Source organism: Patagioenas fasciata, chromosome 7, assembly GCF_037038585.1.
Source record: "Patagioenas fasciata isolate bPatFas1 chromosome 7, bPatFas1.hap1, whole genome shotgun sequence".
NCBI classification, from domain to species: Eukaryota; Metazoa; Chordata; class Aves; order Columbiformes; family Columbidae; genus Patagioenas; species Patagioenas fasciata.
The window spans coordinates 17730844-17755712 of record NC_092526.1 but is presented as its reverse complement, the minus strand read 5'-3'; the positions used below and the strand labels follow the sequence as shown (position 1 = coordinate 17755712).

The window sequence follows — 24869 nt, the reverse complement described above, 5'->3', positions numbered from 1 at the left end:
AACCGAGGTTCCCTGCCACTGCTCCCTTTGTGCTGCCGCAGATTTGCTTGGGGCCAAAACATATCACCGTGTGGCTTTTACACCTCGGTCATGAGAAACGCAGTCCTGGAGGCAAGATCGCTGAATAAGAGAGCTGAGCTGCACAAGGCTATAATTACAGTTGGAACATGCAGGGATGAGGCCAGCCAAGCACATCCACCTAATTTCCTCTCCTATTGAGCCTGCCCTGCTTTTGTTTGACCCAGACCAAGCCTCGTTATTAATGGTGTGATGCTGTGGAGGTCACAGATGGCTCTGTTACAAACAGCCTTGCGGATTCTGCTTAGCTGAGTGTATAAGCAGGGCTTCGCTCACAGATACCATCACTGCGGGATTCATGCTATAGAAAGTGTGTCAGCCAGCTGTGGTGCAGGCATTTCCCAGTCTGAGCTGTTTTGCCAGACACAAGTAGCTCTCTGTCTATGGCTGCACGATAAGCCCAGGCAAGCAAGCGAGGAGGTTAAATGGTGTCATATCACTGGCCGTGGCTGTGGCCAAGGTCTGCTGATGGCTGCTGGTAGCCAGAGCTCAGTACATTTCCTCTTCCTGATCTCGTCTGTGCAGCTTCAGCCTGCAAAACCATTTCTATGCTAAAGGAGAGAGCTCTTCTCCTTACTATGCACCTGCAGCCAAACTGATGCCAATCTTTGCCCTATTTTGGTGTACATGCCCCTTGTAAGTCCCCAGGAGGTGACCTGCAATGCTGGGCTACTGGGTTAGCAAACCCAGGGAGCAGGTGAGGCTGTGCTAGCACCTCCTGTGTACCGGAGAACCTGGTTTTGAGGTCCATTTCAGGGCTGAAAAGCAAGTGCAGCCCCGGTTCAGAGCCCCGGGAACTAGCTCCAGCATCTGGCTGGCTGTCCTTGCTGAGGAAAAGAGCCTGTCACAGCAGGAGCTGGCTGCTCCCCAGCCTCTCCCACCCACCGTGATGTTGCTGTACCCTGCATGCTGGAGCCAGAGTATCCTGCAGGGACACTGGGCTGATAGATGAAGGCAATCACCCAGCTGGGCTCCTGCAGCAGAGACCACAAGGTCTCCCCTCTCTGCAGAAGTCACAAGAGGAGGATTATCCTTCTGTCCTGCTCGCTGGCAAGGTCACATCTGGCAGCCTGTGTCTCAGGAGATTGCAGAGCGATGCGGCAGGACCAATAGGGGATGCAATAGGGGATACAGTGCAGTGCTGGTGCTCAGCACTTCTCCTTGCTCTGGCTCCTGCGTGGTCCTCTCTGAGCGAGGCAGGACATCCATAGGTACCAGCCCACCTTCCTGCTGCTCCCTGCAGGGAAGCAGCTTTGGCAGCCACATTTCAAAGTTCAGGCTGAGACTTCCCTGTCCTGACCTTACAGAAGCTTTGTCCATCTCTGCAGGGACACTCAGGTGAGTCATCTCTGCACAGCGAGACATGGTGGCTTGTGGGTAGGTATACCCCAGCCAAAAGCATGCAGCTGGAGAGTGGAACCTTGCACACAGTGACCCAGCACTGTTCTCATTGCATAGCTCCCAAGCAGGGCCCCCTGGCTCCCTCCCCATGGGGTCCTGGTGCCAGGCAGGAGGGCTGGGCACAGCCTGGCCAGCTCTCTGAGCAGGCAGGACTTGCTTGCTGAGCAGGCTGAAACGTGGTGGTCAAGGCTCCCACTCCCATGGGCAGCCAGGTGAAAGTGGAAGGAGAACTGTTGGGGCCAGACCCCTGTTCCAGGGATGCTGTCCCTGTCAGAGGTTTCTAACAGTGAATTTGCTCCCATTTCCCCTTCCCACTCCCTCAAGAGAACATTTGCTTCTCCTAAGAGCCCCTTTGGGGAGTAGTCCCAGCACAGGCACCTCAGAGAGTGGGATTCTGAAGAGCCTTGCAAGGACGACACACTGGGAGGGGCAGGACAGGGACACAAGGCAGCAGGCAGGCAGCAAACCGTCCAAGGCTAAGGAGCCTCCCTCTAGCCAAGGCCAGACAAGTCTTTGGGACAAATTCAGGAATGGCACAAAGATACTCACTTGTATCGAGGAAACGTGCTAACCGAGCCTGTGCCCAGGATTCAGGTGTCCCCCTGAGAGAAGTGTCCTTTGCAAAGACCTGTGTGAGGGAGAGGGACTGGGAGGACCTGCATCTCTGCCTTGCAGCTCCATGGCAATGCCTGTGGGGCTGGCTCTGGGAAAGGCTGGCTCCGGGAAAGGCTGGCTCCAGTGTGAGGGACACGTCCGAACCTGCTGTTCCCATGGAGAGGAAAGTTTGTGTCCAAGCCTGAGTAGGGCAGATTCCTCCCCTGGCTGGCAGCAGGGCCCAGCTCAGCCCCTTCTCCTCTCCTAAGGCTGGTGAGTTCATTTCAATGCAGACGGGAGGTGGATGGAGGGCAGAAGGGGGCAGAGAGTGTGGGGCTGGAGCCATGGCAGGGATGTGCAGGGTTACTGGTGCTCGGCAGTACTTGCTCATGGTCCTGAGCATCAGCAACAGCAAGCTGAACCCTGGCACCTGTGAGATGGAGCTGTTCTTTAGCTGATCTTTGGGGCTTCATACAAAGGAATCTTTCCTCTCAGCATCAGCTCTGCTCTCCCCAGACTTCTGTAACTCACATTTAAACAAACCCGCTTGCAGATGCTGGTTGCGGAACACAAGTGCAACTGAAGCTGCTCTCTCCCCTCCAGCCTGCAGTGCAAGGAACACACTGTGCTGTCTCCTCCTGCCATTTTTACCTGCCCTCTCAGGTGCCGGGCTCACAACTCTCTCCTCTCTGGAAAGAGGAAAAACGATTTTTTAATTTACTTTTATGAAGTTTGAGTTCCTGGATAGCAGAGAGCAAAGCCCAAGCAAGGATTTCCAGATACACAAGTTCCCAGTTTTGTCATGGGACTGGTCTTAGCCAGCAATTTCCTTAACATCCCAGCAGCCCAGCCACGTGAGCGGATGCCAGTGGTAGCTCCCAATAGAGATGTGCCAGCCCCTCTTGGCTGCAGAGAATAAAAATAGCTGGAGAAGGTGTCTCAAGTGTACTTGAACCCGTGTGGCAGAAATCCAAATAGTTTGCCTAAACATACGATGGTTTAAAATAATAGGGTCGATAGTTTTGGGAACATATCTCCTATTTTTAGTTCACCAGACAGGCAAGAGTGGCTGCTTACTTTTGTAAAGATAAACCTCTTCTCAAACAGCAAAGAGGTTGGAAAAGCTGCTCTTCAGAGCACAGTCCTGGTCTAGCATGACCAAGTCTCCTTCTGGAGAAGCAGGACATTTAGCCCATCCCAGAGCATCCCCTGGGCAGCTGCGAGGTGGTGGGCACCCAAGGTATTCTCCCTCTGCAAACAGCAGCATCTTCTGGGGGCTGCAGGCAGCCTCTTGGCTCCTCTTCCTGCACTGCAGCTTTTATGGTCCAATATGCTCCCTGGTGTGGCAGCACCCAGCAACCACTCCCTTCTCTGGTTTCGCAGAAGTGTGGGTACCCATCTGAGCTCACTCCTTGAAGCTCCCTCACTCCTCCTGCTCCAGCCCAAACCTGTTGCCCTCCTCCCCACTCACTTGCTGACTCCTCTCCAGCAGAGCAGCTGGAACTGATTCATCTGTGCTGGCCAGATGTCCCATTCTTCAAAGTGGCAAGCCAGCCTGTGGTAGCACCGTCTGCAGGCTGAGCCCACACATGTGACCCAAACCAGAGCCCCTGCAGGAATCCTGCCTGCACCAGCCCATGCACTGCATCCTGGTGTGCTGTGTTTTCCAGCATATCTGGGGCCCAGGATTGTGTGGATGAGCTGCGATCCTGGCTGCCTCCTCTTCATCTCCGTGGCTGCCCATGGAAGTCCTCTACTCTGCCCTCGAAGGGGAGATCAGTGCCTTTGTGGGGCACGTGAAGCGGTGCCAGCAGGGTTTTGACCTGCGCCGCCTGTACCACGTGCTGCTGCTGGTGCTGCCGTGGAGCCCCTCGGGGCAGGTGGAGAGCTGGCAGCACCTGCAGAGGCTCGTCCAGCACCAACCCAGCTCGGCCAGCCCTGATGTGGCCAGCTATGTGAGCTGGCTGGCCTCCTACCTGCAGCACCTGAGCACTCTAAAAGAGAGGTTTGACACCAGGGTGGTGGTTCCACTCTGTGAGAACCTGTATGTGCACGAGACACCAGCCACCCACAGCACCCAGCAGTCCCCCCCGCTGTCCATTCCACACCTGGCCACACAGCTCTTCACCTGCCGGCGTAACTGGGGGCTGCTGCTGCAGGGGGGAGCCCTCAGTGAGCGGGTCTTCAGCCCCCGGAGCCTGCTTGACCTATGTGGCTTTGCTGGCATGGAGCCCTTTGTGAAGGTCTTACGGCTGGTCCCCGATGTCTTTCACCAGAGCCTGGCCATGGCGGACCTTGCCCAGCAGTGGGTGCATCTCCACCGCAGCAGATACAGCCTCTCCCTGCCACCATCACCATCACCATCCGCATCACTATCGCCATCACTATTGCCATTGCTATCACCCTCACTGCCACAGCAGCCTTCAGCACAGGGCAGAGCAAGGCTGGCTCCCAGCACTGTGCAGCCCCCACTGCATGGCAGGGCCCCCCAGCAGCCCAGCTCTCCCCTGGGTTTTCCCAGCCTCTTGGTCCGACCACGGCCCTCAGGCACAGGCAGCACAAGGCTGCTCCAAGCTCAGCTGCGGAAAAGCCGGGAGGAGCTGCTGGCCCTGCTGCACCATGGGCAGCGGGCAGCTACCCTGCATGCCCAGGTCCATCATGTTGCCCAGCGCATCCGCATCCTGCGCCTGCAGCAGCGGGGCAAGGGGACAGAGCTGTCCCAGGCTCGGCAGGGGCCAGGGATGGGGCCAGGGAGTTGTTGGCACCAGGCTGTCCTGGCTGAGGAGCTGCAGAAGAACCTGGAGCTGGAGGAATACCACCACAGCATCCTGGAGGCCGACTGGCTGCTGGAGCTGGAGGTCAGACCCATGCTCATCCGGAGGACTGATGTGGTAAGGAGTGCACGCTAGCTCTGCTTGCGCTCCCTGCCCTGCATCCCAGGGCGAGAGTGGAGGCACTGCTGTGGTCAGGGGAGCTGCATGGAAAGGGCTGAACATCCGGATGGGGATATGGATCTTGTGGGACCACGTAGAGCCATAACCTCTCCAGTCCAAACTGATGGCCTGTTGGGCAGCTCTGGGCATTCAGGTGCAAGGAGGGAAAGCTGTGGAGTGTGGAATGGGAGAGGGAGTGTTTCCTAATGTGGCGGAGCAGCTTGTGGGAAACACTTGTGGGTGCTCCAGCTCACCTGGATGCTCAAGAGCCAGGCACCTGCATTGCCTCCTGTCCCACAGGTTCAGCAGCACTGCCAGCACCTGGAGAGGATGCTGAGAGGCCAGGCACTGCCCACCCCACAGCAAGGCTGGCTCAGGAACCGGATGGCTACCAACACTGTGTCCAGGTGGGCTCAGCCCTCTGCCATGTGCCCCATGGCAGTGGCCAGCCCCAGGAGCAACCAGTGACCCTGACCACAGGTGGGACCACCTACTCCCAGCAGCAGCAGCCACAACTGGAGGATGCCCAACCCAGCACCGTGTGGGCTGCGGGCAGCCAGCAGCTCATGGGGACCTGGTTCAGCTCCTGCCTGGGAAGAAAGTGTGGAGACAATGCATGTTTAAGGAGATGTTTCCTCCGTGTTCAGCCCATGGCCCTGCTGTTGGACATGTGGCTACAGGCTGGGTAAGGAGATAGACACCAAGTGCTGTTGAGTATGCAGGCACTGACACGTGTATATGGATGCACGCAGGCATGAGCACGTGCTTCTGGTTAAATATGGGCCTCAGCCTCCCGCTTCCAGCAGTCAGCATGAGAGCTCCAGCTGGGCTCACAGTAACCAGCTTGCTTGGGGAAGGTGGTGGAGAGCCTACCTTCAGGCTGCTGGTGGGTGACAAGGTGACAGTCCCCACTCCAGCTGGGGTTTGCTACCTCACTGGCTGCTCTTGTGGGCAACAAACAGTTTGTTGTGTTGGGGAATTTCAATCAATTAAATTTATTCTCAATTAAGAAACAAAAGCGCAGAGCCAGACATGGTTCCTGTGAAGAGTTTATTGGTGTAGCTGTTTCCACTACGGTCAGAGGAGTCACGATGCACAGCGACAACAGGCCTCCTACACTACACGGGGAGGACAGGACACACACGGCCACAGACACACAGAGACATTCGTCTCTCCACCCCAGGCCCTCCAGGGGGGCCAGGTTGTGGGGCAGGAACCTGCCGCGGGGGGAGGTTTCTCTCTCTGGTAAGATATTTCTGCAGCCTCCTGGGGAAGGTGTTGGACCTTCCCGGTAATGAAGCACCCACTGTCTCTTGCAGGAGCCAGGCTGATAAGTGGGAACCAGGGCAGCAGCTTGCCCCAAATCCAATGGTAGAGTGAGCGTTGCAGCCTCCTCCTCAAAGCCACTGTGGGTCTGACCATCAGGGAGAGGCTGGGGTGCTCGTCTCCTCTGGCACCAGCCCCAGAGCTGCTGTGGGCAGCAAGGGCACCCTCAGTGGTTTCCAAGGCAGCTCTGAACACAGTCTGCCAGCTCAGGGAGACCCCAGGTGACAGCCCTGCCAGGAAAGGTGTTCAGACCTGCCCAGAGGTGATGGGGGCTGAGTGCTGGGAATGCTGAATGCTGCTCCTTCCCAGTCAGAGGGCATCTCTGGACGTGAAAAGTCACCCTGGTACGGCAGCAGAACTGGGGCTGGGGGTTTCAGTGACTTCCTTGTGGGGCTGCAGGGGACCAGACCCAGTGGATCACCCCGAGAGGGAGGGGACCACCCAAAGGACTGTTGTGCTCAAGCACTACCTCTCTTGTATAGCTTCTTAAATATGGTTTGTTCTCAGGAACAAGAATGGAGGAATCAGAAACTGGGATGCAGCCCTGTGATTAGTTTTTACCGCTGCAACCTTTGTGGAGGTGCATAAAGTCACAGGGCTCCTCTTAGTCTCTGCAAGGGGGCAGGCACCTGAGGCTTCAGGACACCTGCTTGCATGCAGCCTCTCCTCCCTGCGTGGTTTTCCTTTGGGAAGAGCGTTGTGAAATCTGAGAAGAAGCAAACAGCCTCCCCCATGCTAAGCAAGAGCAGAAAACAGTCCTATGGGAGGGTGGTCGTGCAGATGATGGTCTGGATGACAGGGCCAGAGCATTGGTCCCTCCTTGCGCATCTGCCAGGCAGCAGCAGCCTCATGGGCCAGGGCTGTGGCACAGGCCCATGGGCACCCCTGAAAGCGGGCAGAGAGAGCAGTAACACAGCATCTGCCAGCCAAGCAAGGAAGCTGCTGGCCTGGGAGAAGCCCACTGCCCGTCTGTAAGCAACATCCAGGCCATCCCTGTGACTGCTCAGTGGCACGTGTTGCTGAGACACCCCAGCTTCATGGTAGCGGAGGGGGACACAGTGGCACCAGCTGGCATGGCTCCCCTTCCCCATCTGTAGACTGGACACAGGAGGGGGCAGACCCCTGAACCACAGGCACTCAGGACCCATGCAGTTTCAGGATGTGAGAGGCATCTCTCAGCCCACCAGGTCCAAGAGGAGAGAGACTCACAGCCTCTGCTGAGTGAGTGATGGGGCAGCAGGAGCCAGGGCTGCCTCCTGTGAGGCGATGGGACAGCCATTCGTTGGTCTGGGCAAGAGATCACGTGACTCACAGCAAGTCTCCATTTAGTCCTTGGGAGGATGAGCAGGCACGAGCAGCCTGTCCCAGGATGGGGGAGGGCAGCTCCCAGCTCACACAGGCATGTGCAGCTCATTGTACTCGTCCCGGCCATCCTCGTCGAAGTTGGGCTCCGCATCTTCTGAGTCCAACTGGGGAGAGGCAGAGAACAGGGTCTGAAGGTGACAGCCACCCCCAGAGCCAGGTAGAGCCTTGCTCTGAGAAATCAGCACATGGCAAGCCAGGCAGCTGGGCTGCACCAGGAAGAGCAAAGTTCTTCCTCATTCCCTTCCCAACAGGCCCCTTCTTTTGCCTCTCATGCCTGCCCATGCTTCCCCAGCCCGATGCCCTTTCCAGTAAGCGTCTTTGCTTGAGAGTGCCCCATCGCTGGGGCTTGGGTCCAGCACAGCACATCCTCCCTGCTCCCCTGCTGGCAGCACCCACTTCTGGGTGCTGCTTCAGGCTGCTCTCCAACAGCAGCTCAGGATGTTGGCAGCAGCAGAGGAGCTGCCAGCACCCTGGCACTGCAGTTACGTGCTTCTGTGCCAAGCAGCCACAGGTCCTCGTGTGATGCTGGGCTGTCCTTGCTGCTCTCTCAATGGGGAAATGGCGTGTCTTTTGATGAATGAGTCAAAAACAGGGAGGAAGATGAAAGAGGAAACCCTTATTCCAGGTCTCTGCATGGCAGGATCCTCTGCCACCTTGCCCTAGGCTGCCCAACCTTCCTGCACTGCACTCCCAGGGCTACAAGCTCTGGGGAAGCTAACCATCCACCTACTGCTGTCAAACAAAGAGCCCCAAACAACAGCAGGGAAAGCCAAGGCTTTGCCAAGGGAGGGTCTCCCAGCCCTTCAGTCTGCCACATCTCCTCAACCTCACTCCAGTGTTGCAAGCCAGATCTGCTTACCGCTTTAAGCTCCCTATCATGGAAGAAGTGAGGCAGCACAAAGCGTCGCAATGGCACTGTCATGATCAGGACAAAGGGGAAGGCCAGGGACGCCACTGTAGATTTCACCACCCAGAGCAGCACAATGCAGGCCAGTTGAATACAGGTGAAGAGATTCATTCTCCAGGTCTTCACCTAGAGAGGTAAATCCAGTCTAAGAACACATTATCCTTCCAGACAGATTAATGAAGACCCAACTGGCAAAACACAACCCTTTTGCATAGCCTAGTACAGTAATACAACACTGCTGCCTGCACTCTCCAGCAAGGCAGAACTCTATACCACACTAGGTTTGGTACCACCTAGCAGCTTAGCTACCTGGCAATGCAGTGTCCCTACATACACTAAAGCAATGCATCACCCTATAAACAGTCCATCCATGCAATATCTTGGCAAGACACTTCTCTGTGCAGCCTGTCAACATGTTATCCTGGTGTTGTATCATCTCTGTGCATGGCCTGCACTGACTTCTGGGCACAGACTTGCAGACAAGGTGGGGGGGTCACCAAGCCAAGCATCACTCTAGCAAGGCCGTCACTATCCTCCCCTCACCTGCCTCTTCTGCCTCTGCTCCTCATTACCTGGTTCCCTGCAACCTGCCTCACTCACCTTAACAACATAGATGTGGTCAGGGTGGTGCTTGGATGGCATGAAGATCAGGAGCAGCCGCTCGTAGAGCTGGATGCCAGTGAGCGATGTAACCCCCATGTAGAGGAAGATGCCGAAGAGCACAGCCAGCGGGATCTGCCGCAGCATGTTCCCCATCACAATGGACAGACCTGCACAGACAGAGCTCAGGGCATGGAGTGTCCCATGCCAGCCCCTCCACAAGGCACTCTGGCCTCTGTCCCTCTCCTGCCTCTTTTCTGTCTGTCCCAGGGTGCAAGGGGTGGGAAGCTCAAGAGGGGTCTAAGTAGCTGGAGGGGTTGCAGTGGAAAATTGACCAGGATGGGCTACCAAAAGCTGCCAGAGGAGAGCTGATGTGAGTAGAGGTGGGGGCAGCCGTGCAGCAAGCTGGCAGAATGCAGGCTGGTCCATGGGGCAGGGATGCCACTGGGAAGGAGATTCATGTGGTCAGTCCTGACATTCCCCCTGACTCCTTCACCCAAGCAGAGGCTCACCGACGAGGGCAGCAATTAGCACTCCGGTCACACGCTGCTCCTTCACCTCCTCGATCTTGGGCTTCTCTCCTGGTGCAATGGCCTTGCTCATGACCGTCAGGGCATTGACGTGGGTGACGGAACGCACTGTTGCTGCAGTCAGCCAGGGCAGCCCAAAGAGTGCGCAAAGCCCCCCCATAGTGCCAATGAGCAGCAGGTCCAGGTGGAAGCCGGAGCCTTTCAGCAGCTTCCTCTCCTTCTTGCTCACAATCAGCCTGGGAGGAAAAAGACCTCAGATCAGTGCCAGGCCCACTCCAGTGACCAGGGACAGCACCGTGGCTAGGGACAATGTTCACTCCCTGGAGGGGGCACACATGGGGACAAGGAGGAGATGGCCAGGGAGAGGGATGGCAGCTGTCAACCTCAGGTTAGAGGTTTCCTCCTGGGCTTGGCTGGGGCAGGTCTCCACCACATTGTATGCTAGGAGGGAAGCCAAGAGAGGATGGGAGAACCCAAGGTACAGTCCTAAATGGCCAGGATCCTGCCCTTGCTGTCCACTGGGCCAAGCACATCTCCATGCTGATGGCACCAGCACCCATCCCAGCCTTGCCTGGCCAGGGTTAGGGATGGTTGGCATTGGTGGGAGAGGTACTCACGTAGTGATCTGTGTCTCCATGAAGATAAGAATGAAGACCAGGAGGGCAGGGATGGCAGAAGCAAACATCATCCACATTGGAAAGGTCCCACTGCTGCCCATGGGGTGAATGAACCAGCCACGCTTGTGAGGAGATGTGACCGACAGGCCAGAGGGGACATTCAGCTTCTGGTGGTGTAGCCACAAAACCCAGCAGTTACTTATCAATACACACATGCCCATAGCCTCACACAGGACCAAACTTGATCCTCGTGGTCTCCCTGGTATGAATGCCTCAGATGATGGGACAGGCACCCTGACCCATGTGGGACTTTCTCAAGGATAATCCCCTTCAGTGCAAAAAATCCCATGTCCTCTAGCATGGGCCTGCCCGATTTCCTTTCAGTCACTGGAATTCCCTTGGTTTTTGTGCAGAAGACTAAGGAAAGATCTTCTCTCAGGAACCTCACCCCCACAACAGTGCTTGCAGACCATGGTTAAAACGCACCTTGACCTCTGCATGGACAAACAAAGCATCCTGAACTGTCTACCACTCTCTAGTTGGCCTTCCAGACTTGCCAAGTCTTTTCTGAGACAATTTTCCAACACCGTTTTTGCAGTGTGGACCCCAGAATTGACCACATTCTCTGGAAATGACCTCACTCTGACCATGTTCAGAGGGAATATCATGTTTGTGCTACAGTCAGAGACCACACAGACTCCTTGCTGTACATTGACCTGACCCTGCGTTCGCCCGCATTTGAACTCTCGGCTCTGCGCTGTGCTCCAGCAGTTCATGTTATCTGCCTGCGTGAGCACTGCAGGGAGAGTTTATGATTTGCATTTATGTTAATCAGCATAAGTATGAATAATATTCCTGGAATGCTTGTACTTGAGCGAAGTTGTGTAACTAAGCACGATTTTCTCAGAAGACTTTGCACATATGCTGAGTTAACAGTGAAATGATAATGCTTTTGATATTAATTGTGGAAGTGTAGAAGGGTATGAAAAAGATGTAACAAAGTGCATGATTTTACTAATGTGTGATAGAACCAGATTTTTCATTGAAATTTAAATGAATAAAAATGCATTTGGATTCCATTAAGCCTTGGGCTGTGTTGATAAAAGCTTACATACTGAGCAGGAAATACCTCTCACCCTCTCCCTGTTATTAGTTGAAATAAATACCAGAACAAAAGATATAACTACACATCTACTAAAAAGGGGGGGAAAAGAAACATGCGAGATGGGTTTGTTTCATAATATTTAGGTTTGTGCATAAACTAGGAAAGAGATCATTGTGTTTGAGATGAAGTGATGAAAATATTTAGTAGCCTATAGTCAAGGAGAGTATAAATATGTTAAGTACTAAACCCATGACAAGTATCCCACTGAAACCACTCCATATGCCACGCTCTTCAGTGTGCATAACCAATTTATGTCCTACTGATTGACTGCAAGTTTTAGAGTTACAAACAAGGAATTAACTGCACTAAATTCCTCTGGTCCCCTAAAGCCTCCTTTGCTAACAGCTGGAGTATCAGGGGGATACCAGGGATATACCAGTCCCTGTAGCTCTGGTCTCAGTCTCAGCGAGATGCTTGGTGCTTCCCTTCCACGTGAGAGTGAGGACAAAGGGAACACCTCCATTTGTTTTGTGCTGTTATGACTAAAGAGGCAGGAAAGGCAAATGCTCCATTGCACAAGAGCCACAGTGCTGCAGGGTTTGCTGCTGGGCTGCAGGAGGGGCTCTGAGGGCAGTGCTGGCACATACCTGCGTGTACGTGTCAGTGATGGTGTAATCCACGAGCACCATGACCAGGATGGAGATGGGGATCCCGAAGTCTCCAATGATCCGCCGAGCCTGCAGAACAGACACCCTTGCTGGCAGAGGGAACAGGGTGGCTCCCTGTACCCACCCTGTGGCAAAACGAAGCCCCAGATGGGGCCAGGTCTCGCTGCAAACCTGAGCACTGCCCACCCAGCCTTGGCCCACGGGGCTGCACATCCCACTGTCCACATAATACACAGTCCTCCAGCCACTCCTAAGTGACTGGCTAATTGCTCCAACTGGCCTATTCAGATGGTGCTCCAGGTATTACACATATGCCCTGCAGGTACAGAGATGTCCAAACGGAACAAGTTGTAGGCTCTTCCTCCTATATTCTAGTATAACAGATTTGTATCCAGCCAAAGGAGGTTTCCCAAGGCCCAGGGGCCTTTCTGGCAAAGCTCCCTAGAGCAGGACAGCGCAGATACCATGAACAGCCAGTTGTGGTCCGCAACGTAGCTCAGGCTACCATCCCTTCTGCATGGTATTTAAGGGAATGCTGGTGTTTCTTTGGGGGATGGTCCAAATGCTCTGAAGAACAGAAGGCTGTAGCAAGAAGTTGGGCATGTCCCTTATCCTTAACATTTGGGTGCCACAAACTACTCACCTTTCCTCCTAAGAAACGGCTGTTCTTGAATTTGCGCATAAAGAAGGCAATGAAGAAGGTGCCCAGCATGAGGATGAGGGAAAGGAGAGCAGTGTTGGGCTGCATCCTGATCCCCAGTGACATTGCATCTGCAGAGAGCATGCTGGTATTCAGGCCGCTCTGCACGTTTGGTGGGTAGAACTTCAGCAGAGGATGTTCTGCAAACACCTGGGCAGGTGAGAGAAACAATGGGTATTGTCACTGCAAGGAGAGGCAGTGGAGGGGGAACTGTCACTACTGGGGGCAGGGGGTGCGGAGGTGTCCTGCTCTGTGGAGAGGTGAGGGCAGTAGATGGTGGGCACAGACAATCCCAGCATCCATCACCTTGCCTCATAACCTACCCAGCTGGAGAGGGCTGGGAGGAGAAAAGTGGCCCCTCTTTAATGCCTCCTGCAGGAAGAGAAGGGGAGACAGACATTAGGGCTCATCCTGCCAGCCTCTGAGGTGGCACAGGAGCCAGCTGGGCTGGGGCATGAGTGGCCAGCAAAGAACTTCTCTGCAGAATGCCTAGGAAAGCTGTGGCTGTGCTGGCCCTGTTCCCCTGCCACCTCTACACTAAAGCTGCAGGTTCCTGGGGGACCAAGAGATGTGGCAGTCCATTTCCCTGGGGAAGGTTCACCTTGTACAGTTTGTAGAAGGTCTCGTAGATAAAGATGAGGGAGATGAGGAAAGCAAAGATCTCCTGGGTGAAGGGTGAGATGTAGCGCACCAAGAAGCTTCCCTCGGCTGCCACGATAATGAAGATGAAGACGATGAGCCACAAACCAATCCACACTCTGCCTGTCAGATACTCAATGCCTTGTGTCTGGCAAAACTGAAATGGAAAGCAGAAGACATTAATCATGGCTCCTCAGGCTGCCCTCCTGCATCTCCTCCCCATTAAGATCACAGACTGTTCCAGAAAAAAAGCATCCACATCTGCTTGAGCATGCAGCATGGGGACAGCAAATTCAAGGCTGGAGTCACAGGTAACATTGCAGACTTTGCACTAACACCAGCCAGGTCACACCAAGCAGGTCTTTACTGCTCCTGTTACCTCCTCTGCTCTCTGCTGAAGCCACCCCATGTATGACACTCCCCACCTCACCCATATGGAGGTGCCATGACTCAAACACAGATCTCCACTCCTCCATGGAGCACAAGTCTGTTCCCCTCAAAGGAGAGCTGGAGCAGCCTCCTTATGTCCCACCACACAAAGGCTACATTAACTGGGGCACAATCTCAGACAAATACACACACAGTTGTATGTGTGTGCAGAAAAGCCCTGAGGCTCTCACCACAGAACAGACCAACAGACCATCTCCACCACTTCTGCTCATCCACACACACATCCCAAGCCTGCCCCATCACAGCAACACCAACTACTTCCAGCCACAAATCCTGGATGTACGTCACTCCCACAGATCCCTCCCTTTGCAGCCTTACTAGCTGTACCAGTACAGATAGTGCCCTCACACAGGGCAGAGGTACAGCTTTGTGCACCACGCTTGGGCAAAGCCAAAGCAGTCAGTGAGAAGTGCATTCACAGGAGAGCAGAGAAACCTCCACTGTGCAATGGCATCACCAGCTCCAAACTCTTGACACATCAAGGTGAAAATCTAGCTGTAGGAAAAACCATGCTCTAAAAGCCCAGACACCCTAGATGCTTTAAAAGCCCGGACACACTAGGAGTCAGAAAAAAAGAAGAAGGATTAGAACCACTTCTTGACAGTATGGTGACACAGGGATGCTCTTAACAGTGAAGACATCACGCTACATGAGAAAGAAACATGTCCATCCTGGCTGGCCAGGTTATCTCTGCACACACCCCTGGGTTCATCCTGAGAGTAACATAGATGGGACATCCCAAATGGGTGGCACACTGCATGTTGTTGGGTTTCCGTCTGAGGAAACATGGACACGGGTAACATTGTGAAATGGTCTTCAAAGGAAATGCCAAGAACAAGAAAGTATTACGGACCAGTATTTTATTAATAGGATGCAGCCACAACTACTCATTGTGGCTGGATGGGCTGCAGCACAGGGCTGGGGGACGATGCTCCCTCACAGTCAGCAGGTAGGGCAGTGCTGTTACCACTGCCACATCTCAAGGGGATACAGATACAGGAGGCAGAAGTCCCTGTGGTGAGACCTGCAAAGGATCAGTAGAGCAAGGGCCAGCCCTGGCCAAGCTGAGGGCAGCCAGGCAGGACCCAAGGACTCCACACAACCAAAGACTCTTTGGAGAGCTGAGAAATGCTGGCTGCCTTCTCCAGCACAAGGGCAGAGCAAGCAGGTGCCAAGCATGGACACTGCCTCACATGTACCTTGTAAAAAGCTTCTTCGAACACCAGCAGAGGCCCTGAGAAGCCAATGACCAGGAGCGGCTGGGCTCCAAGCAGGGAGAAGAGGATCCCTAAAACTGAGGTGGAGATTATCAGCTCGGAGACTCCCATGAGACCCTCAGTTTTCTCTCCTGGGAAAGAGAACAACGTGTAAGTTATAGCCCAGACACAGGCACCGTTACCACAGGCAGGCAGGCTGCAGACACGGCTCTGGACGGAGGAAGGCAGGTGCCTATCCCACCAGAGGTCTCCTGCATCGGGCAGGGAGCACAGAGGGAGCCTGGGGAGCCGAGGCTGGAGAGGCCAAGCGGCAGGGAGGGGACAAGGCAGCAGCCACAGTGCTGCCACTGTCCCTGAGCGAGCAGCACCAGAGCCCACCCCAGCACAGCACCACAGACACAGCCAGTGTCCCAGCGTGCAAAGAGCAGACCAGAAAGCAGGCCCATTACCTAGGAGTCCCCCGAAGGTGATGGCAGGAGAAAGAGCAGCAAAGTAGATGAAGAGAACGGCCGCGAGACACTGGCTGTGCAAGGCGTCTCTGATGTCACTGAGGTATTTGGGGTACCTGCGCTTTATGTCCCGAACCAGACCTCCAAAAAATATCCCGGTCCTCTTCAAAGGATCGTCCTCAGCTTCCTCTTCTTCTTCCTCAGCTTTCACTTCACACAGCTCTGGAGGTGCATGGAGGGCAGGGCTTGAGCAGGGGAATGCAAGTCCACCCTTGGGCTGTCCCTTTCCCCTATACACTGTGGAGACCTTCCTCCAGCAGCGCTAACCTGGAGGGCCCCCTGCAACTGCACATCCCCCTGCCTGCAGCTGCCCAAGCTGCCCACAGCCCCGTCCTGCTTCCCCATGCCCCCCTCTTGCTGCAGGAGCCAGGCCCTGCTCACCCCTCTGCCAGGCTCTGCGAGGGAAGGGCCCACTAGGGCACACAGGGTGTTAAGGCACAAACTCTTTTGCCCAAATGTGAGTGGAGAGACCTTTGGCTTCCTGGACAGCCCCCTCCTTCATGGACTTCTGCTCCCTCTCCTTCCTCTTCCTCAGTAGCAACTTCTGGAAGGTGGCAATGGATTTGAGCAAGTCTTTCCCCTCCACCTCTGATGGGGGGATGACAATGCTGCAGTCCAAGAACTCATTGATTGCATTGAGGAGGTCCTGACGGTCATCTGCCATGTACGCAGCCTCATGGAAGTGCTAAGAGGGAATGGGAAAAGAGAAGCAGGCTCAGACCCAGACTGCACCCAGGTATCTACAGCCCAGAAACACTTGCTGTGACCATACAGTAACAGCCTGCTCTCTCAACCCACTGCTTGACTCACTACTGCCACTCTGTGACCCACACTTCTGAATCCCTCCTGTTCAACAATCCAACATCCCACCTAATCCCATGTCTGTCCTCCCTACCCTTTCCATCTTTTCCAGTGACCTTGCTTCTGTTTTTCTCCCCCAGACCACACTGCTCTTGGTCAAGACCATGCTCCTGCAGCATCTCTGCCAGCTGCACACTCCACCAGACCACAAGGAGCCTCTTGTGGGACATCTCCACCAAACTATATCAGATCCGTGCTTCCCAACTAGCCTAGTGCCTCTTTGCCCATGCGAGTTGCTACACTTGGCCAGCCTGTGCCACTGTTTACACCAGATCACTGTGGCTGCGTCCTTGTCCTTACAAGCTCTGCATGCCATCTCTTGGTCCTGCAGCGCTCTTCTTTGGAGCTCAGCTCAAGAGATGTACCAGAAGCCAGGCACCACAGAGATTAAAGACTTTCCCTGTCCCTGCAGCTCAAAATTAGGACTCCTCAACAGACTGATGTCCTCCTGTTCTGATCTTAGGTTGGGTTTTATAGAGAAGCTGATGGAGCCCTAAAGCACCGCAGATAAAGCACAACAACCAGGGTGTGAGACACGAGTAGGGAGCATAAGACTCTTGAGAGACTTGAACATAAAAATGTAAAACATGGGAGAGGGCAGGAAAATAAGAATCTACAGCATAAGGGAAGTCAGGCAAGGTAAACTAGGCAGAAAAGGGGAGATATGTCTGACAAAAGGTGAAGATGACATGGAAGAACTCCAAGGAGACCATGAGGGGACAGTACTACTGCAGATAGGAGGGAAGGTGCTAGCAAACGAGCAGAAGTGCTGCATTGCTTCTGAAATACCCCCGCAGAGAGAGGGCTGGGGAAAATGAACAAGTGAAGAGCTTGTAAAGCAGGTAAGAGAGAGCTAAGGCTCCTGCAGCACACAGACTCCCTGGCACCACAGCTTCAAACTGTAAAGGGTATCGTACTCTCTCTATGGCGCCAGCCACCATGTAACCTTGCTATGGCCAGCCCCGCTCCGGCAGCTGAGTCCCTTCTTCCAGCAACAGAGGAGTAGAGGCTCCGATGAGTGAGATCAGCCCACAAAGGCAGCACTGAAGCTGGAATACGGCACTTCACTTCTGGTGGCTCAAGACACAGTGTCAGCTGAGCCCCATGCAACTCCAGGGGAGGGATCTTTCAGCTGGGAACCCTTGCTGTGCACAACCCACCTGCTCTGAGTGGACCTTTCAGCCCCCAGCTGAGGGAGAGTTGTGCACTGGTGGCAGGACAGGTAGGTTTGTTACTCCGTTATAATTACATGGCACCAGCCAGGAGGACCCTGTGAACCTCTGATTCTCCTATCCTGGATGTATGTAGTAGATGCTCAGACTGTTTTTTCTTTGCCTTTCATTCCTTACCAGGATAATGAATTTCACTTTCCTGCCACCTAGCCAGATGGGGGACTTCTAGCAGTGCACAAGCTTGGCAGTAAAACCTTTCTGCCTCCTCATGGCTCGTCCTGCATGGATGCCCCAGTCACATGACTCAGCTAGAAAGCTTCATCCAAACTCCTGAGGAATGGTCCCCAGGCATTGCTGGGTCTTCTCATCAGTGTGGCCTGGGCCAGACGTCACAGTCACAGGCATCACTCAGCCTGCCCTCCTCTCTGTTTGCGAAACATGAACTGAACACAACTCCTCTAACCTTGGGCAGTCTTTTGCTCCTGCTTTTATGTACAGCCCTCTCCTTCACCCAGCCCAGCACTCTCTGTCTCAGCCAAGTGTCTGTCCCACTCTTCCCTCTGTACTGGAGCACCCAACCTTGGTTGAGCTAGGCTGCACTTAAAAATCCCGGGTGCTCACGCCTGCCTGCCCCACCTAGGCCTTAGCACAGCATATCTCAGCCCTCTCATCCCAGGACTGACTTCTGAGGAGCTACTGAAGCTCCCTCACCTGTGCCAGCATCACTGCCCATCAGTTCCTCACCTTGTCAGACATGAGGGTGGAGATTGAGCGGCCAATTTCATGGTAGTCCATGTTGGCCTGGCTCGGTCCAAGCAGCACAAAGATGAATCTGACAGGAATTGGGACCTCCAGGACAGATTCCAGGAAGACAGCCTCATTTAGTCGAACAAAGGCCATAGTTGGCTGCTCCAGGAACTGCACACAACCTGCCAGGAGGCAATATTTGGAGAAGAGTTAATCATTGAGGTGAGCTGTACTGGGCTGCCTTTAACAGTGGAAACAGATTTTGGGGGTTCCCATGAGTCCTTCTGTTCTGTACTTCCCTCCAGACCCCTGACACAGCATCGAGCACTGTGCTGAGCACTACTCCAGGTCCTCTGCTTACTGATCACTCCCAAGCAGTGCTACTTTCTTTAGCTCTCCCAGTTAGGTCATTCTTCATCTCTTAAGACAGCCTCTACTTACAATATAAGGGGCTAATTTTAAATCAGAAGGTTGTTTTTCCACTAAGCCACTGCCTCACGGAAAGCAGTCTCATACATGTTACTTTTATCAAAAATACTTCTAATCTCATCAAATAATGAAATCAGGTTTGCTTGACATGACCTATTTCTCATAAACCTCACTGCTTGGCAATAATTACATTCTTATCCTTTAGCTCTTTATTAATTGAATCCCATATTAGCTCTGCCATTATTTTGGCTTGGAAGGATGTCAGGTTAAACAACCCATTGATACTGGATCACTGTCCTTTCCTTCATGAGCACTGATGCCATGAGCTTTCTTCTGCTTTTCTTGTATGTTCCCTGTATTCCTAGACTTCTTTTTTTTTTTTTTTTTTTCTGATTAAAATGAGCCAGTTCTTTAAAGACTCATAGGTGCAAACTGCACAGTTTGTTTTGCAATGTCCGCATCTCATCAATGCTTGGCAGGCTCCTCGATTCCTAACAGATCAGGAAGTACTCCCGCATCCTCCAGCACACCAGCCGCTTCCTTCCCATAACCAAACACAAATGGTTATTAAATACTCGTATTTCTCTAGCATTATTACTGATCTTTCTGCCATCTGCATCCAGCAAAGAGCTGTGTTCTGTGTTAGACCAGCAAATCAGGGCTATCTGAGTGGTCAAGTGTATCACAAGACACAGCGTTACCTCAGAAATGGCAGTTTTTAGTTATCTGAGTATTCAGAGTGTGTTTGTGACACTGATTTGGCCTCCTCATGGTTAAGCATCAGCTTAGTAGAGCTGTGAGGTCTCTTTGCCTGAGCTTTTCATCTACTGGATAGGCAACGACATTTACTTTGCTTGCGCTGTAGCTACATTTGCTGACATGTTAATGCCAGCAAAGTGCTGAGGACAACTCTTGTGGTCAGAAGGCACCAAGCCCACTGATGCTTGAGCCTGCCTGCCCATAGACCTCTCGTACAGACAAATATCTTCTGGCAGTGCTACAGCTGATACCCAAGACCTTGCCACCAGTCAAGCTCTGCTTCCATAAACTCAGAGCTCCCTGGCATACACAGCCAGTGCAGGGCCCAGCTGCTGGCGAGGTGTGAAAAGGCCAGAGAGAGGACAGCTATGGTCAGAGAACAGCACAAGGCCTGACAGCAGTCAGTACCTGGCCATCAGTCCCTCCAGCACCAACTACCCACCTCTGAGCTGCAAAATGGGATGTTACAGTGAGCCTGGTGGGACTTCCTTCTCTAAGCTGGGCCCCAGCTCCCAGCAGCAGTGTCTGTCAACCTCTTCATATTCAGTACTTCTTAACTTAAGAACATAACTACCCAAGCACCCCTTATGTTTACTACAGACATACAAAATGTGTGCTGTCACCAAAGGAGAGAGAGCACCAGACTCTCTACCCAGCTGAACTCTGGGAATGTGTATAAGATGTCCAAATACCCCTCAGCAGGGAGGGAACAGACGGCTGGGTCAGACCAGCATCTGAACTGGTCTCTTTTGGCCCTGGGAGTCTCCACATGTCACCTCTTACCCACAAGGACGACTGTGGCCTCCGCATCTTCAGGGATCTTCTCCATCAGCTTCAGGTATTTACGGTGGCCCTCAGAGTTATGGAGATGGAGGTTTTTCTGCTGGGGCAGAATACAAACAAGTAGGGACAGAGTCCCTATGCCTTGGACTCCCCACACAGCCTTGCACCCCACCAGCACATCTGCAGCCAGGCTTGCCTCGGCTGCATGCCCAACACCCTGTGTCACACACAGGGCACCCGCATAGCAAAGAGCCACCCTGCAAGCACTGGGGCTGCTCCTGCCAGGGCACGCTCAGGCAGACACTTGCATACAATGTGAGCCTGAAATTAGGTCCTGAAATCATAATGCAGTGACCTGATTTCAAGCAATCCAGGTGATCCAGGGGAGCTCAGCCCTTGCAAGTACAACACCCCCCCATGAAGTGGCCCAGAGATGGGTGCCAAGTGCTGCTGCTGGCCAATAGTTGTCCCCAGGATGCGGAAAAAGAAGCAGTAACCCCTCATGTCACCCTCACCTCCTTGCACTCGGTCTCATTGGCCTTGGGGTCAGCCATCTCAATGCGCTCTTCCCCCATGAGGGGCACGCAGGTGTCGGTGGTGTGGTTGTGGTGGTGGTTCCCCACAATGGAGTTCATGCTGGAGCTGGAGTGGTTCCTCGGGAAGAAGCCCTCTTTCTCATCGTTGGGGTGGCTGAGGGGGAGAGTGGTGGCCATGAGGGGAGCCACTTCCCTTGCTGCCTGGGGCTTGCAGACAATCCACAAACCTGGCAGCCCTCAGCCATGTGCCACCCACCTGTGCTTCAACAGCAGGGCACGCAGCACATTGGCTCGGTCTTCTGCCCTGATCTGGTCAGAGATGATCATGGTCTCCACCATGAGGTGAGCGATGCCAGGCAGCGTGGTCTGCTCCAGGTCAAGGAGGACAGCACCTGCCAGCAGGAAGGTAAGAGCCCTGTTCCTAGTGTGCAGCACTCCCTACCGCACGCCCCCTCTGGGGACACAGCCATCCCACCAGGAGCCAGGAGCAAGGCTTTGGTCGGGGTACAGATTCTCTCAGTTGAAAAATGCCCCGAGTCCAGGTGTCCCATGTCCTCTGTGTAAACCCTTTTCCCAAGAGAATGCAAAAGCTCCAAGATGCACTAGTAGCCCTGGTACCTCCCTCTCATTTTGGTTTCCCATCCTGACTGAACTTGCCCTTTCACACCAAAGATGGGTCAAAGACCTGCTGGCCCAGGCACAGCTGGGTGTTGCAGCTGCCATGTGCCTGAGAGTAGCAAAGCAGAGTAAGGAACAAACACAGGCATCCTTGGGCTAATGCAAACCCTGTCAAATGGCATGCAGGACAGTCTGTACCTGCAGACCCTATGTGGAGCCTGGACATAGGCACTGTTGGAGTGTCTCCAGTGAGGGGCAAAACAGTGAGAGAAGCTGTCCAGCTAAACGTGTCCCAGAGCAAGACACAAACCCTGGCCCATGGTTCCTGACTCACCATGGGCAATTGTCTTCCTGAGCTCCAAAAGGCTGCGGAAGGACAGTGAAGCCACATGGGGCTTGCCCCACCTTGCTGTGTCCTCCTCCACATCCTCCTCAAATTTGATCCAGCGAGCTGTCTCCCTCCAGTGCATCTCCTGGTTCTTATCCACCACCAGCTCGTTCAGCTCCACAAACACCTAGTGCAAATTACATCAAAGACATGAGACTTCTCCTGATGCACACAGCTCTATCAACAATACATGGAAAGCCTCTGGTTTGTTTTCAAGGTACCACTTGGTCTAAGGCACTGCCAGAGCAAACCTGCCTTAGTCAACCAGAAGTCTAGTGAACTGAAAGAGCCAGTACAAATATCACTGGCAGCATGGCAGGAGCTTCCCCCAACACATGGAGCACCAGAAAGCTCCAAGTCAGATGGTGTGGGCAGAGGAGAGGGAACAATGCAGTGCTGCACCCCTCTACCAAATTGTGACAATTTTGTCCTCTGTCTGCTTCCTGGTTGCCCCCCAAATTTCCCACACTTACCAGAAATTGTCACGTTACTGTGCTGCCAACTTCCACAACAGCACTACCATTTCTGAGACCTTTTAACATCTTTCTTAAGGTCAAAGCTTTGTGATTTCAGAGAAATCTCTGCTTTTACTGAAGTGCATTTTCAGCCCTCATGATAATAGATACGGCTTGAAATGTCACCCCCAAGGTCATGTAAAGAATTAATTATATTGAAACCACATTTACCACTTTATAAAGTGCCTGTTTCTAGTCCTGATTTATGGCTTCTGAAGAAGTGTGGGAGGATAGCATATGGATACCTCATGGGGCTTTCTATCCAGCTGCTTCTTCTTCTTCTTTTTCTTGACAGATGGAGTTGATGCTAATTTTTTGCTTGTCCTGGTGATCTGACTACGAGATGGTTTTTTCATCAGATGCCTCCTCACACCAGGGTTATCTTCAAAACGGTGGCCTGAAGACACAGGAAAGGAAAAAAGACCACCAGTTTGTCTAGTGGAAGCACATCATCTGGCAGGGAAACACATCCAAGTCCACCTTTCTTCCATTAGCTTATACTAACAGAGCCCTGGCAGCTGGAGCACTCACCAGCATCCTCCAGACTTCTGAAGACCCTTTCTGCCTCATCTGCCTACTTCCAGCTCTTCCAGATGTCTGCAAGCTGATTCCTTCAAGAAGAACACTTCCTCCCAGGCTGTGCATACACTGGAGCATCATTGCAAAAGCTTTTATTCATGGTACCCAAAAAAGTGGTGCATGGACCCTCCCATACCCTCTCAACAAAGGGCAAGCTGAAGCCCTGTTTGCACAGCTCTGTTCCCAGGCAGCACAGGCAGGCACCTGGCTGGGGCTCATTTCTCCCACTGGAGGAAGGTCTGATGCTCAGCAAGCATAAAGGGCAGTGAAGAAGGATATTTAGCTGCTGGTCTGGGAGACACATAGAAATATCAGTGGCTGTTTTATTTAATTGTGCAATGAGACTGTAGCATAACAGTGCAGAGCTGGGTTGGCATGGAGGTTGGTCAGGTACCTCCAGCTATTGCTGTTTCTAGATGCTCCGCAGTGCTGCTGCAATGCCCTCTGAAAGCCTCCTGAAGCCTCCAGAAAGGCTGTTGAGGCTGCATTACAAACCCACCACCAAGCTACCAGTGCTGTTGTCTAGCCAGCGCCCAGCTAAACCTGGCCATAACCATGCCAGCCCCTTTTGCAATGCCAGAGGAACAGCATGTGGGCAACAGCCTGCCATGGAGAGTAGTTTCCCTGGACACTACCCACTACAAGTGTATCTTCTTTAGCACAGACTGCCATGGAGATGGGTAAAGCCCCAGAGCGCCACTCTGGGAAGGCCAGGCTTCCCCAGGTAGATCATGGAGCCAAGCATTTTGCACAGTTTGCTGGCCCTGCTTGTAAAGCAAAGCCAGGGTCTTCTCCCTGGGGGACAAAGGGCAGCTCTCTGTCGGCTGGGATGAATGTTCAGGTTCTAGATACCTTTCTGCACTTGGCTTCAAGACCTGCAGCTCTCAGGACATGAGAGGTAGCGAAAAGCACTGGGCTTGAAGGCCAAGTGGTCCGTTTGATGTTGTAGAAAAATATCTGTGCATCTTTGGCATGGAAAGACACACCCAGCATCAGGCCGGGCATGCCATGGCCTTGCTCCTTGGAAATCTGGGTCACTAAATTAAATATAAAATGAATCGATACTGAGCCTCAGGTTGTTTCCCTCCATTGGCTGCCCTGCTGATGTACGGCCCGCGGGTGGCTGGACTCCTCCCTGCTCCACTTACTGCTCTGCAATGTCGATAGGAGCCAATAACTTCCCGCCACTACCAACGTTTCTGGGAGCCAGGCACGTGAGGGGCTCCCTTGGACTTTTGCATGGATTTCTCCATCCCTGCATGCACAATAGCCACTTCATCGCACTTGGTGCGAATTCATGTATAATCTTGGTATCTGGCACCTTTGCTCCAAACCCTGCAGCTTCTGAATCACCCATGTACCCTGGGACTCATTCTTACCACATCTCTAGAAGAACAGGGCCAGAGGATGCTCTGCCCAGCAAGAGAAAGTGCTCGCCCAGAGCAGGGCAAGCCTCCCCCATGGTGATGCCAACTTGCCACACAGTGTTCTTCAGCAACAGCCCTAGAAAGTACACACAGGCATTCAGCCTCAGCCACCATATGCCTGGTGGACAGATAAAACAAAAGGAGCCAAGTTTCCTGCCAGCATTTCCAGTGACTCCCACACTGGCTGACAGGGACAAGAGCTGGAGTGCTGCAGAGTCAGAGCAAGCTGGTGAAGGCACACACACCTCCAGAGTCCTACAGAAGAAAGGAGTGATCCACTTGCTGTTCTTCCTTGGCAGTACTTGTGGCCACTGATGCCAGCTGGGGGAGGCAACCCATAGGAGCAAGGTAGACACATAGGCTTAATTTTGGAAGAGGTCAGTGGCTTTGGGAGACCCATGCAGAGCCCAGCTGAG

The 24869-nt window shown here is 53.4% G+C and overlaps 1 protein-coding gene across 6 annotated transcripts in view; it reads right to left on the bottom strand.

Moving 5' to 3' along the window:
* Window positions 1-6039: 6039 nt before the first annotated feature.
* The window catches only part of SLC4A3 (solute carrier family 4 member 3), a 34865-nt gene continuing 16035 nt past the window's right edge, over window positions 6040-24869 (bottom strand). For 4 of the 6 annotated variants that reach the window (XM_065841405.2, XM_065841404.2, XM_071810951.1 and 1 more), the window contains 17 exons: window positions 22693-22844; window positions 21879-22059; window positions 21183-21318; window positions 20906-21080; window positions 20391-20490; window positions 18417-18601; window positions 16111-16324; window positions 15580-15801; window positions 15113-15261; window positions 13426-13620; window positions 12768-12974; window positions 12104-12193; window positions 10352-10518; window positions 9717-9970; window positions 9205-9374; window positions 8557-8730; window positions 6040-7801 (listed from right to left, as the gene is read on the bottom strand). In XM_065841405.2, the coding sequence (XP_065697477.1) occupies window positions 7724-7801; window positions 8557-8730; window positions 9205-9374; window positions 9717-9970; window positions 10352-10518; window positions 12104-12193; window positions 12768-12974; window positions 13426-13620; window positions 15113-15261; window positions 15580-15801; window positions 16111-16324; window positions 18417-18601; window positions 20391-20490; window positions 20906-21080; window positions 21183-21318; window positions 21879-22059; window positions 22693-22844 (2849 nt within the window). In that variant the 3' untranslated portion in view covers window positions 6040-7723. The remainder of the gene's footprint in view (window positions 7802-8556; window positions 8731-9204; window positions 9375-9716; window positions 9971-10351; window positions 10519-12103; window positions 12194-12767; window positions 12975-13425; window positions 13621-15112; window positions 15262-15579; window positions 15802-16110; window positions 16325-18416; window positions 18602-20390; window positions 20491-20905; window positions 21081-21182; window positions 21319-21878; window positions 22060-22692; window positions 22845-24869) is intronic. The other 2 variants (XM_065841407.2, XM_071810950.1) reach the window with 2 other exon arrangements.